At 42.4% G+C, this 16,107-nt stretch overlaps 2 protein-coding genes across 3 annotated transcripts; one reads left to right on the forward strand and one right to left on the reverse strand.

Moving 5' to 3' along the window:
- Positions 1-315: 315 nt before the first annotated feature.
- On the reverse strand, positions 316-4,027 carry tomm22 (translocase of outer mitochondrial membrane 22 homolog (yeast)). Its single transcript, XM_008436260.3, has 4 exons — positions 3,701-4,027; positions 3,356-3,474; positions 2,193-2,310; positions 316-1,200 (listed from the first exon to the last, which is right to left on the reverse strand). The coding sequence occupies exons 1-4, from the start codon at positions 3,788-3,790 to the stop codon at positions 1,126-1,128; spliced, it is 402 nt and encodes a 133-aa protein (XP_008434482.1). The 5' UTR covers positions 3,791-4,027; the 3' UTR covers positions 316-1,125.
- Positions 4,028-5,103: 1,076 nt separating this feature from the next.
- maff (MAF bZIP transcription factor F) lies at positions 5,104-15,017 on the forward strand. 2 transcript variants are annotated; one of them, XM_081600223.1, is made up of 4 exons: positions 5,104-5,390; positions 6,987-7,172; positions 11,212-11,282; positions 12,255-15,017. In XM_081600223.1, exons 3-4 carry the CDS (start codon positions 11,250-11,252, stop codon positions 12,696-12,698), a joined length of 477 nt encoding a protein of 158 aa, XP_081456349.1. In that variant the 5' UTR covers positions 5,104-5,390; positions 6,987-7,172; positions 11,212-11,249; the 3' UTR covers positions 12,699-15,017. The 2 variants fall into 2 exon arrangements, with proteins under 2 accessions (XP_081456349.1, XP_008434483.1); XM_008436261.3 differs by lacking the exon at positions 6,987-7,172 and having other exon boundaries at positions 5,126-5,390.
- The last annotated feature ends 1,090 nt before the right edge of the window (positions 15,018-16,107 follow it).

Raw genomic sequence — 16,107 nt, forward strand, 5'->3', positions numbered from 1 at the left:
ATGTGCTGACTTAAGAAACCGATCAAAATGGAGGACTCGAACTTCATCGCTTTGTTGTCATAAAGAGAAAAATATATTTTGTGAAAACTCTATTAATATTTACAAAAAAGAAAAGCATTTCATTTTCTCTTGCTTATATGTTAAATGTCTAAAAGAGGAAAAAGTCAAATTTCTTGCTTGTGTGCTGAAATTTGGTGAATAAATCTGATTCTGATGAGAAAAACATGGTTCCACTTCATGTGTAACTGTTTTTATTCTGATAATGCTTTGGTTTTATGTCATTCTAGTTTCTTTTTTAAGACAAACAGACCTGAATAATCATTGTAATAAACCTTTATTATGACTTATGTAATAAAAACATGCATCAACAGAAAGAAGTCATTCTGATCAATCTAGGTTTAACTTTCTATTTTCACTGAACTCATAAATACAATTAGTAGCAAAGTTTTGCAACCAATAGTGTGAATGCTGGACAGAAATATATTTAAAGGTTATTTCTCCAGGAATAAATAAACTTTATTGCATTAAAGTTGGAAATTTCACCATCTCAAATCTTACCAGCTTCATTGCATCTGCTTGTTTCCCACACCATGATGCTGCCACCGCTGTGTCTCACAGTGGAGATGGTAGAGTGCTAGATGTCCAACGTACCGACTAATTCACCTGATGAGTGTTTTTCTTTCAGGTTTACCTGAGCAGGTGATCAAATCCCCACAAGTCTTTTACGTTATTTCAATGGGTTTTAATTGTTGCAGTCAAAAAAGAAGTGACACATGTTTAAGCATAAGACTTTCTCCTTAAATGGCAACAAGAAAAAAAAAAAACTTTACGTAGAATTGAAAAAAAAAACAAAAAACATGGTGGCATCATTTATACCAACACGACGTTTCTACCTACCAGGACAGAACCTCTAAAAACAGAAACACTGATCAGACTTCAGACAACGTCCACAACCTTCCTGACTCTGTCCAACACACATTTACTCTCAGTATTCCTTTAAAAAAACAAACGAGTTGACAGAAGCATAGCTGCTCCTGGGTTACAGTCTCTGCATGACGTTGAGCACAAGGAGAGGCCAATCAGAGCGCTGTTGCTAGGCAGATTTCCCCATGTTCCTCCTGGTCCTCACACCTTGCCAGGTGCAGCAGGCATCATGCTGGGCATCCCGCCCGACATCGCAGTGTTGGGTCCTAACAGGATCTACAAACAAACAAAACATCTTTTCAGATTGTTGCTCAGTTAAAAGTCCAACTTTTTAGGAAAAATAAGAAAATTGATTTTATTACTTCAGGAAATTTGTTGTCATTCTTAAAGAGCCTCGTTTTATGTTTGTTTTTAGGTTTTTAAATAAAAACAAAACTTTTGCAGAAAAGAGGAAACATACATTTTCTTTTGTGGGTGTTGAAAATGATGGCAAATAGAAAATTTGACAAGGTAAAAACTGTCAAACTTACTGACAGAAAACAATATGGATGGTAGTTTAGTGTCATTCTGTCACAGAAAATCTGTTTATTATATGAACCAACATTTGTCATAACATCTGTAGCATCTGATGGTTAAATGATTTATTAAAACTCTCTGTACCATCAACCAATGTAAGATCTAGAAAAGAATAAATAATAATTACAATTGTTTTTTCATTGTTTGTTATTCAATTAAAATTCAAAAATACTTTATTAATCCCAAAGGGAAATTAAATAAATGTAATTATTTACATTTATTATATCCATTAACACATCAAATCACTGAAATCTACTTCAGTGTTACTGACCTGATGACTGAAACTGAGTCGCTTTTATCTGCTAATAAAATGAAAGCATACATCTTAACTGTAGTAACGATACCCAGAGCTGACTGGACTCATCTGGCCTTTACAGTAACTGTATTTAAAACATCCCATCCCAAACACAGAGACAGCATTCAGCTTCTATGCAGCACAGATCTGAACCAACTAACAGAAAACTGAAACACTGACTTCCTGTAAATCTAGACTAAAATCCCACCTGGTTCCAGCTGTTTCTGAAACATAATAAATGAAACACAAACACTTTCAGCAGTGTGTTCTCAGTTTGTTTTTATGATGTGAAGCACTTTGAGCTGCCTTGTTGCTGAAATGTGCCTCACAAAGAAACCCGACTTTTTGAATCCCAGTACGTCAGTCAGTGAGCCGTCCAGAGGTGCTGGTGCCTGACCTGTCTCTGCTGCTGCAGCTGCTGCTGCTCCAGCTGCAGCCGCTCCGTCTCGAACACCACCGGCAGCACCAGGATCATGAAGGAGGTCGTCCCCACCCACAGCGCCGAGCGGGAAAAGCTGCAACAGCGTCAACAAGCAGGTTAGCTTCTGCTGCAGGAGACGAGCCACTGAAGCTTTTCCCAGAAAAACTCCAGCCATCAATTCATGTTTTAAAGAAACTCTCCAAATTTATTTCCCAAATCATAAAAAACTAAACATTTAACTTTGAGATGTAGTTCTTCACACAAAGAGGAAATATGTATTTTTTGTGATTAAATTCTGATTTGATATCTGTTATTATTCAGAGTTGGGTAGAAACTACATTTACTTGAATAACCTGATGTGAAAAAAACAAAAAACTTTTAGGAGTATTTTTACTGCGCTGTAATTTCATTATGAAATATTTCTACTTTTACTTGAGTAAATTTCTGGATTCCAAATGAAAAACAAACTTGAAATATTCACCACACAGACATCTGCAGTTTTTATTAAAGTTAAAAAATTTATTGAAAGAAACTGATTTGTAAAAATGTTCTTTTGCTGATTTTGTTTCTTTTTTGTTACTTAAATGAATTATTGTGACTTTCGTGCTTAAAATACCAAAATTTCCACTTATGTTTATAATTTAAAAAAATAAAGGAATATTAATTTGACTTTTTACCAAATACTTGTTAACTCTGACTAGAGTAATTTCTTGGATGAATACTTCTTACTTTTACTTGAGTAAGTAGTGCTGCTCTTATTTCAGTACATTTTTAGGAACTCTACTCAGTGCAGGTCCTCAAATTGCATTTCTAATTTATACATTTGTAAAGAGATGATCCATATTAATAAACCCAAAGTAAATACGCAAGATTGTAACTAGGAATAATGAATCCTTGTTTGTGTGCAGAAACAAGGATTCTGATATTTAAAACAATCTGAAGGAGCTAAAACTTGTAGTCCAGATCTTTCAGAAACATATTAATTTCTGAAAAACAGATACTTTTATATTACATGTAAATATTAAGCGTTTGGTAACCATAAAACTAATTTGTGTGTAACATCTTTACACATGTCTCATTTTTGATGACTTGTGCATCATTGTTGTGTTTCTGCGCATGTCTGACTGCTGGGACTGTACCTGTAAAACTTCTTCAACACGGAGACCGAGCACTGCGCGGAAGTCTCCGCAGCTGTCCTCACTGTGTCCGGGAGCATCTCGGTCAGACCCCACAACCTCTCCACCAGGGTCTCATCCAGCTGAAGCAGACGCACATAACACCGTTAGTTATCGCGATACAAACAACGAGACAGATCATCTTATACGGGAGATTATAGTCTGTTTAAAGCCTTGATCAGAACCTGAGGGAAGACAGGCACCACAGTTAGCTCACTTATTAGCACAGTCAGGCTAACAGGAAATTACGCTACATCTTTACTCTTGTTAGCGCAGGTAAGATAAATAAATGAGAGGAAATATGCTAACATCTTCATCTTCATCGTCGTCTATCTCATCTTCTCGAAGCCGAGCAGACACCGGGCCTGACGCCGGGGACAGTTCTTCCACGGAAGCCATGTTTCCTCTTCACCTCCCCTGGTGGTAGCCCGGCTAAGCTCACTGAAGTACGGCCAATGATTCTCTGGCAGCCGCGGGGCGGTTTTCACTAAATTAGCTTTTCCGGACAATTTCCAGAGTTTTTTCATTCAGATTAAGACGAGTCTGAGCACCGACACTCCGAGGTCACAGACGGAAAAACGTGAGACTCGTCAGGGTCGCATGACGGTGGAAGGGCAGGGGTCAGTTTGGAGAAAACGCAAAACAAACTGCGCCCCCTACCGTGAGGACGGTCTAATAGCAAGTCTTGAATCAAAGTAGTAGGATTCTTAGTAACTGGGTTTGCAGGGTTTTATATTCAGGTTATAAGTTATTATATATATATATATATATATATATATATATATATATATATATATATATATATAAATGCCGACAGCCATTGCCTTCTACAATAACTCTTTAATCAAATGAGTTAGAGGTAGAGTACCCAAAAAATTAAAGCAGGTTTGCTTTTCAGTGGGTAGAGACGCAAGAAATGTTCCTGTGGTAAGAGTACCAGTACTTCATAATAAAATTACTCAAGTAAAAGAAAAAAGTACAGCATAGTAAAAGTACTCCTAAAAGTAAATTTAAAAAAACAATGTTACTCAGGTAAATGTGATTTAGTAAATGTAGCTACTTGCTACCCAACTCAGGTTACAACAACCTGAGTAAAGTATTTTTGAATTTGAATTAATCAGTGCTTCTCTGTGTGAGCTTAGCATACCTTCCCCTATTAATTTGAATTCATGAAATTAAAAGATGAGAAGACACATTTGCAACAGTTGCATTGTTTATTTATCTAATTAGCCATTAGTACAGAGGTGAAGAAGTATATGCAAGCAGGTTGGAATAGATGAATAAGTGTCAGGTATGATTAAAGAGTTTTAGCAGAAAGAAAGCTGATGTGATGGTAGAGGATGAAGAGGAAAGGACTAAACGGAGACAAATGATTCACTGTGGAACCGCTGATGGGAAAGGCCCAAAGAGAGAAAGAAGAAGTGAAGATAGAGTCCATCTATGTTGGTCCAGCCCACACCCATCACTTTTAAACACATCAGATGCTTGAACCTAAAATAATTCTCACTTTTGATATTGTTGAATTTTGTTATTTTCAAATTGTAGCTTTTTTGAATTTCATTCAAAAGTCAGCAAAATTTAATTTTACAAATAAAACATTAATAACCTTTTTCTGAAATCAGTCATAAATGTGTATTGATATTTTTATACCTAGTCAAGTCTGATTTTATTCGTCAAAGTAAAGCTAAATTATCTTCTACCTTTCCCAAAACTTTTTTTTTCTTTTTTTTTAACCTCCTTCCTCGGCTGTTTTTTCCCGCTGCTGAGAACATTGAAGGGGGCGGCCATGGAAAAGTTGCAGGATTGCAGGGATTCCTTGTTTACATCCTCCCGGAGCGCGCCGGGGTGGGCGGTTAGCTCCGCCCCCATTCTTCTGGCCTGACGTCATTGTCGCTTGGTGTTTTTTATGAATGAAAGAATCCAACCTCAGAGCGCAGCGGAGTAATTCCGGGAAAAGGCGGACTGACATTTTGTCGCCAGAGTCGCGTCGAATCAGCAGGTAAATTATCACTTGTTTATATCTAAATGTGGAGGTAAATGTTTAAATATTGTGCTGTGACGCTGTTATTCGGTGGTAATTACCGAGTATTGGAGGAATGCTGTCCACCCGGCGGCTCGCCAAGTGAGCAGGCAGCTGTTCTGTTTAAACCGTCCATGCTAGCTGCTAACGGTTAACATTACTAGCATATTAAGAAATACCTACAAAGTTAGGCTCGCTTCCTAATTAGCGTCTCTTCTCGCGTGTTATCTAACATAAACAAATGCTTTCTACTAAACTATATATTCTGTATTTGTTAACTTCCGCTCGGTAAGTTATTTAAACCCTAAATGTCCCGGGGACTCGTGATGGCTGTTTACTATAGCAGCGGCGCCCTAAGCTGGCCAGCTCCTCTCCTGCACGGTGTACGGGTGGATTTTAAACACCTAAGAACATGGTAAACAACATAATAATGAGCGCTGTGAGCTATTTGAAGCAAAATAGTAAGAATAGTGGATACTAAAGGGTAGAATGGTTAAGAATCGAGCAGGTTTGACCGTGTTGCGTTCACTTGTTGCTTCCATGTTGTTATTTTACCAGCCAGCTCGGTGTTCTGGTTTAATTAAAGCGGAATATTGTGAGCTGGTTCCGCCTCGTAGCGGTGGGAGCTGCTGGGTTTCTGCTAGCTGGCAGTCCTGGCGGGGCTAAAGCAGAAGGCGTATTGCTGAATCACCCTGACTTTACAAAGAGGCGGTCCCCTCGGTCCGCAGCCCGAGTCCTGCCCGGCGGCTCGGACCGCTGACTTCCTACGCTTGTCGGGAACCGGAGCTTGTTGCCAGCAAACCCACTCGCCCATGAAAAGACTTTATTTCATCCAGTGTTAGTGGACCAGCCGCAGGGCCGTGGGAGGCTGGGCCCGGGACAGGTGACTCGTACCTCTGTTTCGTTCCCTCTCGTGGCCGTTTCGTGCCATTCTACGGAAATTAAACAAAATTAAGACCAGAAATCATGTTTAAATGGGACACCTAACATACACGTAATTACATAAACCTTTAAATATATGTTCATTTAAAAAATGTTTATTCTGAGGTTCGAGCTTCTTCCTGTCACTGAATCTGACTAAATTGTTTAGGGAACTACACAACCCACAGTCCTGCTGAAGCAGGTCAGGCCTTTAAACTGGCATTTTAAATAGTTATGACATAAGATTAGGAGGAAGTAAAATAAATAAAATCAACAGCAGGGTCCGTTTTTATGAAACACCCAGAGTTTCTGTTTGTCTTCAAAACGAACAGAATTTTACCTTGAATTAATTCCTCCATCTGATTGCTGATGTGAATAATGAAAAATATGAAACCGTATCTAACAGAACCATCTGTAACCAAAGCCACAAGTCCAACCAATCATTGAGTCATTACATTTTAATAACCGACTTTTATTAATAGCTACAACAAAAATACGGCAATTAGACATCGTATTTGTTTAAACTTGTCATGTCATACTTTGATTATTTAAAAATACTTTTTCCTGCTTATAAATAACAGGATAGTTTTATGCAAATCAAAAGCAGTTACCCAAACAAGAAATTAACCAAACTGCTTCATCTCTCCGTCCCAGACGCTTTCAGCCGCTCCCACCCACAGCCATGCTCTGAACAGAACCAGAACAGAACCGGCCGGGATTCACAGCTCTGAACAGAACCAGAACAGAACCGGCCGGGATTCACAGCTCTGAACAGAACCAGAACAGAACCGGCCGGGATTCACAGCCCAAACTGAAAGGCTACATAAAAAGAAACACCTGGTCAGCTCACGTCCATGTTTTAACCAAAGCTCTGTTGTGATAAACGATTCTGGGCGATAAATTGTCCCAGAAGTGATGATGATAAACGATAATATTGTTTTTGAGACTATAAGTGTAGTAATGATAATAATGACATAATAATACAAGAACTCATTCTCAAAGATCGATAAACTTTAATTTTGTAATTTACATTTGGCACTAAAAGACATTTCAAAATAAAATAACCAAAACTATGAGTACAATTAATTACGAAACTTCTACATATGAAATTTCACCAGCATGGAAATGATCCAACTCATTTTAATTCATCATGTAATGAAACTGGCTGATTGTTACTTAAACATTCCAGTTTCTTCTTCTTTGTGATAAGTTTTGGTTTTATTTTTGTCACTGTTTATGTTTCTGCTCTCTGATTTGCTGCCTGAAGTAGATAATTGATCAACTAATTAGATGAATTTAGTGAATTCAACTGGATTTTCATTCTGTGGAAATGTACCTTCACACTGCGGGGCAGCCAGACCCACCCTGATGTTTTCCTGTGCTGCTGTAACGAGACAAACGTTTTCATTATGTAGAGATAATAATCCTGTAATAACGTTTTCTATGAATTTAGCTCTGACCCGTTTCAGGCAGTAAAAAGGTTCTGACCCGAGATTAAATCAAACACAAGCCAACTTCCTGCCGACAGCCATCTTTCATTTGGTTCACATCATTACATTTCCTCTGTAATCTGAACAGATTGGAGAAAATGACTTCAGGTTGTCGTCTGAACTGACGGACGGTCGGTATGAAACGACCCGGGTCCGTTTCATACCCGGGACAGGTCAAGTCTGTGGTCTGCGCCCCACCGTTTGAGAACCTCTGCTGTAGAAGCTGGTGTTGCTGCGTTGCTCTAATCCTCCGGTGATTGTGAGCCCTAAATACACCAGAGCTGTTACTACCATGCAGTTTTTATGCAGGCAGGATTTAGGTTGTGCAACCAAGTCTGTCTGGTCGCGGTGCGTTCAGGTGCTACTCGGACATTTTACAACCGTTTCTAGTTTAACGTCAAAGATTGATTTCACTGATTTCCTGGTGGGATTATCCTGTTGGGCATTCAGACATTTCCTCAAATCCAACATGGCTGCTTTTCATTTGAACCACAGGAATGACGTTTCAAACTGGGTTTATTTCTGTCCTTTGAGCCAGAACCAACTTTATTGGCCAAAATCGTGACGAAACTAAGAATTTCAGCAAACAGACATGAAGTACAAACAGACCCATTCAACAAAGTAGAATATTACTGAAAAGTCTGTTTATTTCAGGAAGTTCATCATTAAATGAGTCACATTATGGAGATTAATCACAGCCAGTCTGGTGATTTTCCTCTTCAAAATTAGAATGTTACATTAAAGCAATAAAAAACTATTAATGGTTTGTTTAATACCTGCTGAAATGTTTTTAACTGACAATATATTGTAATATATTAATCCTGTTAATAAACATCAGTGAAGGAGAAAAAGATCAGCATATAGACGTCTCTGCAGAAAACCTTTGATGAGATTTAGTTTGTGGAGAAAGTTTTTCCTCCACTGAATTTCTCCTCTGAGGAGTTTTGGTAAGATAAAAATCAGTGAGCCTCTCGTTTGTCCCTCTGGAGCTCATTTGAAAATATCTGCTGTAACTTCATCTCAGTACCTGGACAAAGTTCAGTCCAGCATTAAAGGAACCAGAGTTTAAATAGGAGAGGCCCGATAAATACGTCCTGATTTTTATCTGCATTTTAAAGGCAAGCAGACCTTAAAATGGCAACGGGTTGAAGCGGACCGGAGTCGGGCTAAAGCGGACCGGAGTCGGGTTAAAGCGGACCGGAGTCGGGCTGAAGCGGACCGGAGTCGGGTTAAAGTGGACCGGAGTCGGGTTAAAGCGGACCGGAGTCGGGCTGAAGCGGACCGGAGTCGGGCTGAAGCGGACCGGAGTCGGGCTAAAGCGGACCGGAGTCGGGTTAAAGCGGACCGGAGTCGGGCTGAAGCGGACCGGAGTCGGGTTAAAGTGGACCGGAGTCGGGTTAAAGCGGACCGGAGTCGGGCTGAAGCGGACCGGAGTCGGGTTGAAGCGGACCGGAGTCGGGTTGAAGCGGACCGGAGTCGGGTTGAAGCGGACCGGAGTCGGGTTGAAACGGACCGGAGTCGGGTTGAAACGGACCGGAGTCGGGTTGAAACGGACCGGAGTCGGGTTGAAACGGACCGGAGTCGGGTTGAAACGGACCGGAGTCGGGTTGAAACGGACCGGAGTCGGGTTGAAGCGGACCGGAGTCGGGCTAAAGCGGACCGGAGTCGGGTTGAAACGGACCGGAGTCGGGTTGAAACGGACCGGAGTCGGGCTAAAGCGGACCGGAGTCGGGCTAAAGCGGACCGGAGTCGGGTTGAAACGGACCGGAGTCGGGTTGAAACGGACCGGAGTCGGGTTGAAACGGACCGGAGTCGGGCTAAAGCGGACCGTAGTCTGCTTTCAGGCCTTTTGAAGATCAGTGATCCACCAGAAAACTGCAGTCGGTGGAATGAAGCTCAGTTCTTTCTGACTTCAAAGTTTTCTGCAAAGATTAAATATAGATTAAGATTAAATGTATAATAATTTAAAGTATTTCGTGACCCAGTAAATCGGCTCCGATTTCTCTAATTACGTTTCCAACTCAGCAACTTTCCTGCTGTACTTAGCAACATTTAGCAATAAATCAATCAGTATTGGCCAAAATCAAAATTGGTGATCAATAGTCGGCCAGAAACCTCATTGGTTGCTCCAACGATATGAAATAATGTGATGCTGTTATTGGATCCACTGGGTTTAGTCATGTTTGGACAACGTGATGCTGATTCACAGACAGAACATCAGGGCGAGGTTCTGAGGCCGGGTTCGGTGGGGCCGGCCCGTTTCTTCCTCCAAGCATCGGCACTAGAAAGCCTCACCCGGAGGAAAACATGGTGGAAGGACGACCACTTTCCACACAGAAAACTCCCGTGTTGCGAAAACTGAGAAAGTTTTCTGTGAGTCTGCAGAAGCAGGTCAGGGAAAAACCCCGAGCCGCTCGGGCTTCTCCTCTCTGAGGCTCCATTTCATCTTCCTTTGTCTGATTCAGTTTGTTTCCATCAGTTCAACATCGTTTAGCTGCTATTGGTCATTATAGCAGCTTTAGTGGGTTTTTAGGGGCAGAATTCAAAAAGGTCAAAGTGTTGGGATCATGTTTACATCATTTGGTCATAAATTATTGTTGAGCCGACCGCGGAGCGTAGACTGCTTTAAAAATCAGTCCCATCATTTTGAAAGGCTAATGAATGATTCATAAACATGAAAATAAAGGACATTATGTCTGTATTTCAGTAGGTTTTAGTTTTGTGAACATTCGTTACGGGTCCAGTTAGTTTGTCCTCATTATTACCGTTTTATTTACCGAAGATGTTTTCCTCAGCCTCGTTTAACGGTAATAACCTGGGTGTCATTCCTGCGAGCGTTCGGCTCGGCTTGGCAGCGAACCAGAACCTTTACCCATCTGAAGTGACCCGGAGCGGCCCACTCAGAGGTCAGACTGTCCTCCCACGCAGCCGCAGCGGTGAGCTCAGCGCTGCGTTACGACTCCGCTCCAGGTTTTCCCCTCGGTTCGTTGCTCAGTGAAAGCTTTGAGCCGTTGATGTTGACAAGAGGAAGTGTTGAGCGAACTGGTTGGGACACCTGCCCGCCTGCCCGCCTGCCTTTGAGCAACTCGACGCCAGACGCACTCGACACAACTTCCCCTCGCCATTCCAGCGAATAGAAGAAAGGCAGCCGGGTTTTCAGAACCTCCTCTTCCTCCCGTATCAAACCGCAGCGCTTAATGACAGAGCGCGTTTGGAGAAGCATGAAAGCGCTGCGGGTTCTCCTTTTCTTCGCAGCGTGTGCATGACCGGCCGTCTTGTGAGCGGATGGGAAATGTCAGGCCAGAAACGAGCCAAAAACAGCACAATGCCTGCATCACATGAGGAGCCATAAAGTTTTAATTCAGCTTTTTTTTATTCTTCCTCCACAGAGTCTGAATCTGTTTGAGGAGCCGAAGACAATCGGATCATGACGACAGAGAGGAGCAACAAAGCCCTGAAGGTAAAACGCTGGCGGGAAGAAACATGAATCATCTTTACGACCCGGCAGAACAGCTGCAGACCCACTGCTCAGAAACACTCAGACATGAGCAGCAGCTGCTCTGGAGGAGCTGCAGAGATGCACAGCCAGCAGGAGGATGCAACCCAAAAATATCTGATCTGATCCTCTTCCATACGCTGAACCGATCCGATACCAGGAAAGCAGCGATCCACTGCTTTCACCGGCTGGAGCAGCTTAAAACGTTTATTTCTTTTTAAACAGACAGATTTGCACATGTAAACCCAGCAGCAGCTTCACCAGCTGGTCTTTAAGCTGTTGAGTCGCTGCAGTCAGGAGGAAACCGCCGATGAGCAGAAACATCAGGCTGACTGCAGCAAACCTCCTGTCAAAACGTGCAGTTAGAAATGCTGAATATGATGTCAAATAATGAAGGAAGCACAGAATTAGGCTGACCTGATCAGGCACATTGTCAGATTCATGTTTTAAATATCGGGCCGATACGGACACTGGTATGGGATCGGTGCAGCTCTAACCGAAGCGTCTGATCTGGAACAAACTTCATCTTAACATGGAACAAAATGAAACGGCTTCACCGCCTGGCTTACATCAAAGCTGCTTCATGGGTGAGAGTGGCCTAGTCAAAGTCCAGACCTATAAAAAACCTGAATCTGCAGAATGACTTGATGTTGTCCGTCTAGTCTGACGAAGCTTTAGCTTTTCATGAAGCCGTTCAGACTTAAAACTCTGAGGTTTGTGGCTCTGATGTGGCAACAATCGAAAGGTTTCATGTTTAACTTTTATAAAAAATGTTTTTGTTGTTAAACGTGCCTCGATGTCGTGACAGTGAAAGATCGATCGCGTCCGTCTTTCTTTAACAGGTCACATGTTGACAGCTAAATGCTAGCCGTCATTAGCAAGCTGTTTCATGCTAAGTGTGAAGGTTACCGACGGCCCTGCTCTGTGTCCCGCCAGGTGAAGCAGGAGTGCGGGGAGAACGTTCCCTTCCTGTCGGACAGCGAGCTGATGTCGCTCTCCGTGCGGGAGCTGAACCTCCACCTGCGGGGCCTCTCCCGCGAGGAGATCCAGAAGCTGAAGCAGCGCCGGCGGACGCTGAAGAACCGCGGCTACGCGGCCAGCTGCCGCGTCAAGCGCGTCTCCCAGCGGGAGGCGCTGGAGCAGCAGAAGATGGAGCTGCAGAGGGAGGTGGAGCGGCTCGGCGCCGAGAACGCCGGCATGCGGAAGGAGCTGGAGGGGCTGGGCGCGCGGCTGGCCGCCCTGCAGCGGTTCGCCCGCGGCCTGGAGGCCGGCGGCGGCACGCTGCTGGCCACGGCGCCGCGCCTCAACACCGCCTCCGTCATCACCATCGTCAAGAGTCCGCAGCAGCCGCAGCAACAGAGAGAGCAGGAGCCGTCCTAGGGGAACCGGAACCGGAACCAGAACCAGAACCAGGGGGACGGGAGGGGGGCGGGGTCAGGTGGTCTGCAATGCAAACACACACAGAGGCGTGGAAATTCAGAACAAACACAGGATGCACAGACTGGATCAGTAGGAAAATACTAAACATGCTGTCTGCACCTTTTTCACGTTAAGCGGAAGTGATTTACCTCAGTGCAGTAAAGTGTGCGTCGTTGCCTAGCAACAGCAGCTTAGCTTTTCTACCCAGGAGCAGAAAGTCACCTGTCCTCTCTCCACACACACAGACTCACCTGCTCCACCTGAACCGGACCGACCCAGAGTTACTGTACCGCATTACTGCAGACAGGAAGTGGGCGGTTCCTCAGCGCAAACTCTGATTGGCTCGTTCCAGCAGCGGAAACTGTTGATCCAATACCAAGTAGATAAAAGGCCAAGATACCGATACTTTTTATTACCATCAAACTTCTGACCTTCAGCTGTTTTTGTGGGTTTTTTATGTCATTAAAGGTCAAGACAGAATTTGGACAAAATTTTAATTTGTCTACAAAAACTTTAATATATTATTAAGAACAGAAACAGTAGAAAACAAAATAACTTTGTGCTTTTTCTCCAAAACAAAGTGCAAAATATTATAATTTGAAAATAAATCAAAACAAAATTTTGAGTTAGATTTGAGAAACTACAAAACGTTTCAAGAGGGAATTTGAAACTAAAGTATGAATATTATTGATATTTTGGATCGATCTGCTCACCTCTGACACAAATCATCCATCTGACTGCTTTACCGGTTTAAATAATTAATTTTTTATTTCTGTTTCACATTATTTCAGAAATCAAAACGGATTTTGTTTGTGTCACAGCAGCCTGTCGACATTTAGGCCTCCCTACTTAAAAAGCACTGCCCATATTTATTTAGATATCTTGAAGCTCTTATTTTGAAATTAAACCGGAACACTTAAGTCCAATCACAGAGAAGTAAGCTAGCGATAGCTTAGCTAAAGTTAAAAAGAACGTGAAATGACATTTTGATTTCTTCCGATCAGGTGTGTTTTTTTGGAAACGCCTACTTCCTGTCTGGAGTTCTGGGTTCTGTCATATTCTGATCCCTCCGTCCAGATTAGCATGGATATTAGCCTAGCATAGCAGTGGCTGCTAGCTGCCCGGGTCTCAAAGGTTAAAGACGTCACTGGGTCTCCTTCCCCCGCTGCTCTCCTCCATCATGGCCGTCATCAACGCAGTGCCTTCGGTTCACGCAGAACCCAAACAAAGAAAAGCAGAAGCTAACCACTCCTCCTTTCCTGTTTCAGAGCCGCGGCACTTTCTGAATGACTGCTGTGGATTTTCTAGGTTTTCAGGCCTATAACACACACACACACACACACACACACACACACACACACACACCAGTCATTTCATAAAGCGCAGTAACTTGGGTTCAGTCGGCTTCAGTTTCTTTCTCCAGGCTTCAGACCCGCGTCGCTCCTGCTCGCCTCAATGCAAATCCTCTGAAACATTCCAGTTTTGTGTTATTTGTAACGTCCGTATGTGCTGCAGAGACGAAAATGTTGAGTGACATTTTTAAGAGATATATATATATATTCTATATTTTATTTGTATTTAAAGGTAGATATTCCGAAAAGACAAGCTAACGAGTGCTGTGATGTTCTACATGTTTTCAAAAGTACTTACGACTAGTCTGAGAAGATTCTCACGTCTAATTATTATTACCGTGTTGTGTGGCGACAAAGATGACAAAATGTTGATGATTAGCTGCGTAGAAATACTCGAAGCCAACGGCCATGTTGATGTATGATTATTTTTTTCTGTGTGCGTTTGTGTTTTGTTGCCATATTTGTACCAGCTCGTCGCAGCAGATTCCAGGGAGGGACATTTATTTTTCTACGATGACGTTTGTTTTAAAAAAAGAAGAAGAAGAAGAAAAACGGGGAGACGGAAAGCTAAAGAAAGATGGCGGAAGAGATGGAAACAGAAAGTGGAGGCTGGAAGAGAAAGAAAGTGCAGAGAGGACGGCTGGTCGACTTGAAGAAACGGAGACGTGTTTAGGCCACTGAATATTCATAGCAATAGGTAGGAGCTGTAACAGCAGCCATGCTGCAGAGCGAGACGTTTAGCTGAGTTTGAGCATTTATCCCCCACATCTTAACGTTCTTCCAATCGTGCTGGATGTTTTGTAATACCTGCAAAACAAAAATGGTATTTGTATTTATTACCTGTATTTTTTCTATTGTGAAAATTTAAGTACATTGTCTATTTTATATATTAATTATAATAAATGTTGTACATATTGTACATAAAACAGCTGTTTGTGGGGCTCGTTTGTTTAAAGCATTAATGTCGGATTTTAAACACAAAAACAACAAGGAGGAGGAAATGCTTTAATTTATGGAGATGCAGTCAAACAAACAGCTGCAGGTCAACCAGGGGTCAACGCCCCGATACCAGCAGCAGGAGAGGAAGGCCGGATGGACAGCAGGGAAAAACAAGGAACGAAAAACAAGAAATTAGAAGGAAAATTAAAAAGAAAAAAGATGAAATGGGAGTGAAAATAGTAAAAAATAAAAACCTAGACGGGAGAAAAGTTTGGATAAAGTTTCTTTTGAATATTTGATCCAAACCTTGAGAATCCTTAAAAGGATCTCCAGGTTTTTCCAGGCTCAGCAGGAACCCTGGCGCCATCTTAATTCCAGCGGCTCAGAGAAGAAGAGGAGGAGGAGGAAGAGGAACTGGTTCGAGTCCAAACTGGTTCCTTTCAGGTTTCACTGGGAACCTCAATCTGCTGAGTCATCCTTTCTTAGCGCTGCTCCCGAACACACACACACACTCACACACACACTCACTACGTCAGCAGCAGCTGGAGACGTGCCGATGACGTCAAAACATCCAGGATCAACAACGTTCCAATTCAAACCCAGTAAGTTTTTATTTTATTCCTCCGTTCAACAACTAAAAACTAAGTTACTCAAATAAAAATACAAAAGGAATCAGGTTAACATCTTAGATTTTCCCTGGACTGAACACACGTCACCAAAACGAGCGTTAAAATGACCCTGAACGGGCAGCGCGCCCCCTGGTGGCCACGGCCTGAACTGCAGCGCAGCAGTGAAAGCACCAAGTAAACAAGTTGGCATTTTCGCCGTGACTCATCCAGATGACTCAACAAGTCCAATTATGAGTAAAAAACAGAAAGAGCAGCTGCTTGTGGCGAGATCTAAAAAAAAACCACATGAGAAGCTCCGGAGGGAGAAGTGCTTCCAAATGGAAGAAAAACAGGAAATTTAAACTTCACTTTTTAACGGAGTCTGATGGAGTTTCAGGGCCCGACTGTTAACTACAATAAAAAACAATGTTGCAACGCCGACTGGCGGAGATTTAAATGTGTAAACTGTTA

Source organism: Poecilia reticulata, chromosome 19 (assembly GCF_904066995.2).
Source record: "Poecilia reticulata chromosome 19, P_reticulata-male-v2, whole genome shotgun sequence".
Lineage (NCBI taxonomy): Eukaryota > Metazoa > Chordata > Actinopteri > Cyprinodontiformes > Poeciliidae > Poecilia > Poecilia reticulata.